The sequence below is a fragment of the Empidonax traillii genome, unplaced genomic scaffold (assembly GCF_003031625.1).
Source record: "Empidonax traillii isolate 1590-97213 ecotype Southwest subspecies unplaced genomic scaffold, ASM303162v1 scaffold4227:size9906, whole genome shotgun sequence".
Classification (NCBI taxonomy): domain Eukaryota; kingdom Metazoa; phylum Chordata; class Aves; order Passeriformes; family Tyrannidae; genus Empidonax; species Empidonax traillii.
In genome coordinates this window covers 1-2280 of record NW_020959420.1, presented here as the reverse complement: position 1 = coordinate 2280, position 2280 = coordinate 1, and the positions used below count along the sequence as shown (strand labels likewise).

The 2280-nt window shown below is 59.4% G+C and overlaps 1 protein-coding gene across 1 annotated transcript; it reads left to right on the top strand.

Moving 5' to 3' along the window:
• Window positions 1-9: 9 nt before the first annotated feature.
• Window positions 10-2240, top strand: LOC114072868 (procollagen galactosyltransferase 1-like; the record flags this gene model as incomplete). The annotated part of the gene is made up of 3 exons (XM_027910694.1): window positions 10-170; window positions 1042-1246; window positions 2059-2240. Coding segments are annotated over exons 1-3 (471 nt in total), but the record flags the coding sequence as incomplete, so codon positions are not given.
• Window positions 2241-2280: the final 40 nt, after the last annotated feature.

Genomic DNA, 2280 nt, shown 5'->3' with positions numbered 1-2280 from the left:
CCCCCCTGACCCCGGGGGTGCCCCCCTGCCCTCAGTTCCTGGACGCCGACAACGTGCTGACGAACCCCGACACGCTGGGGTTGCTGATGGCCGAGAACAAGACCGTGGTGGCCCCCATGCTCGACTCCCGCGCCGCCTACTCCAACTTCTGGTGCGGAATGACCCCCCAGGTGAGGTTTGGGAACCCCCAGGGGAGATTTGGGATCCTCCAGGGGAGATTTGGGACCCCCCAGGGGAGATTTGGGAACCCCCAGGGGAGCTCTGGGACCCCCAGGGGAGGTTTGGGAACCCCCCAGGGGAGATTTGGGATCCTCCAGGGGAGATTTGGGACCCCCCAGGGGAGATTTGGGACCCCCCAGGTGAGATTTGGGATCCTCCAGGGGAGATTTGGGATCCTCCAGGGGAGATTTGGGATCCTCCAGGGGAGCTCTGGGACCCCTCGGGGGAGATTTGGGAACTCCCAAGGGGGGGAGGGACCCGGCGTCATTCCCGGTGTCGTTCTCTGTTCCCAGTGTCATTCCTTCTTCCCAGCGCCATTCCCAGTGCCATTCCCGGTGTAATTCCCATTATTCCCACATTCCCAGGGCTATTCCTGGTGCCATTCCCGGTGTAATTCCCATTATTCCCACATTCCCAGGGCTATTCCCGATGCCATTCCCGGTGTAATTCCCATTATTCCCACATTCCCAGGGCTATTCCTGGTGCCATTCCCGGTGTAATTCCCATTATTCCCACATTCCCAGGGCTATTCCTGATGCCATTCCCGGTGTAATTCCCATTATCCCGTTGTTCCCAGGGCTATTCCTGATGCCATTCCCACTATAATTCCCACTATTCCCACATTCCCAGGGCTATTCCCGGTGCCATTCCCACTGTAATTCCCATTATTCCCACATTCCCAGGGCTATTACCGCCGTACCCCCTCGTACCTGCCCCATTCCCGGTGTCATTCCCACTGTAATTCCCGTTATTCCCACATTCCCAGGGCTATCCCTGGTGCCATTCCCGGTGTAATTCCCGGTGTTATCCCGTTGTTCCCAGGGCTATTACCGCCGCACCCCGTCGTACCTGCCGCTGCGGCGCCGGGAGCGCCGCGGGTGCTTCGCGGTGCCGATGGTGCACTCGACGGTGCTGCTGGACCTGCGCCGGCAGCGCTCGGGGGGTCTCGCCTTCCACCCGCCCCCCCCCGGCTACGGCGGCGCCTTCGACGACATCATCGTCTTCGCCTTCGCCTGCCGGCACGCCGGTGACGCCGGGGGGGAGGGGGGGGGGTTTGGGGTGGGTTTGGGTGGGATTGGGTGGGATTGGGGTGCAGGTGTTCATCAGGAACCGGGAGGTGTTTGTTGGGGTTCCCAATGCCATTCCCAATCCCATTCCCAATCCCATTCCCAATCCCAATCCCTCTCCAGGGGTGCAGGTGTTCGTCAGGAACCAGGAGGTGTTTGTTGGGGTTCCCAATGCCATTCCCAATCCCATTCCCAATCCCATTCCCAATCCCAATCCCTCTCCAGGGGTGCAGGTGTTCGTCAGGAACCGGGAGGTGTTTGTTGGGTTCCCAATCCCATTCCCAATCCCATTCCCAATCCCATTCCCAATCCCAATCCCGTTCCAGGGGTGCAGGTGTTCGTCAGGAACCGGGAGGTGTTTGTGGGGGTTTATTTGGGGTTCCCAATCCCATTCCCAATCCCAATCCTGTTCCAGGGGTGCAGATGTTCGTCAGGAACCAGGAGGTGTTTATTGGGTTCCCAATGCCATTCCCAATCCCATTCCCAATCCCAATCCCTCTCCAGGGGTGCAGATGTTCGTCAGGAACCGGGAGGTGTTTGTTGGGGTTCCCAATCCCATTCCCAATCCCAATCCCGTTCCAGAGGTGCATATGTTCATCAGTAACCGGGAGGTGTTTGTGGGGGTTTATTTGGGGTTCCCAATGCCATTCCCAATCCCATTCCCAATCCCAATCCCTCTCCAGGGGTGCAGATGTTCGTCAGTAACCGGGAGGTGTTTGTGGGGGTTTATTTGGGGTTCCCAATCCCATTCCCAATCCCAATCCCTCTCCAGGGGTGCAGATGTTCGTCAGTAACCGGGAGGTGTTCGGGTTCCTGCCGGTCCCGCTGCGCTCCCAGAGCTCCCTGCGGGACGAGGCCGAGAACTTCCTGCACGTCCAGCTGGAGATCATGGGTGAGGGATCCCTCTGGAATCTGGGAATCCGGGATTGGGAATGTCCCATCCAGCCCCAGGGGGTGAGGGATCCCTCTGGAATCTGGGAATCCGGGGTTGGGA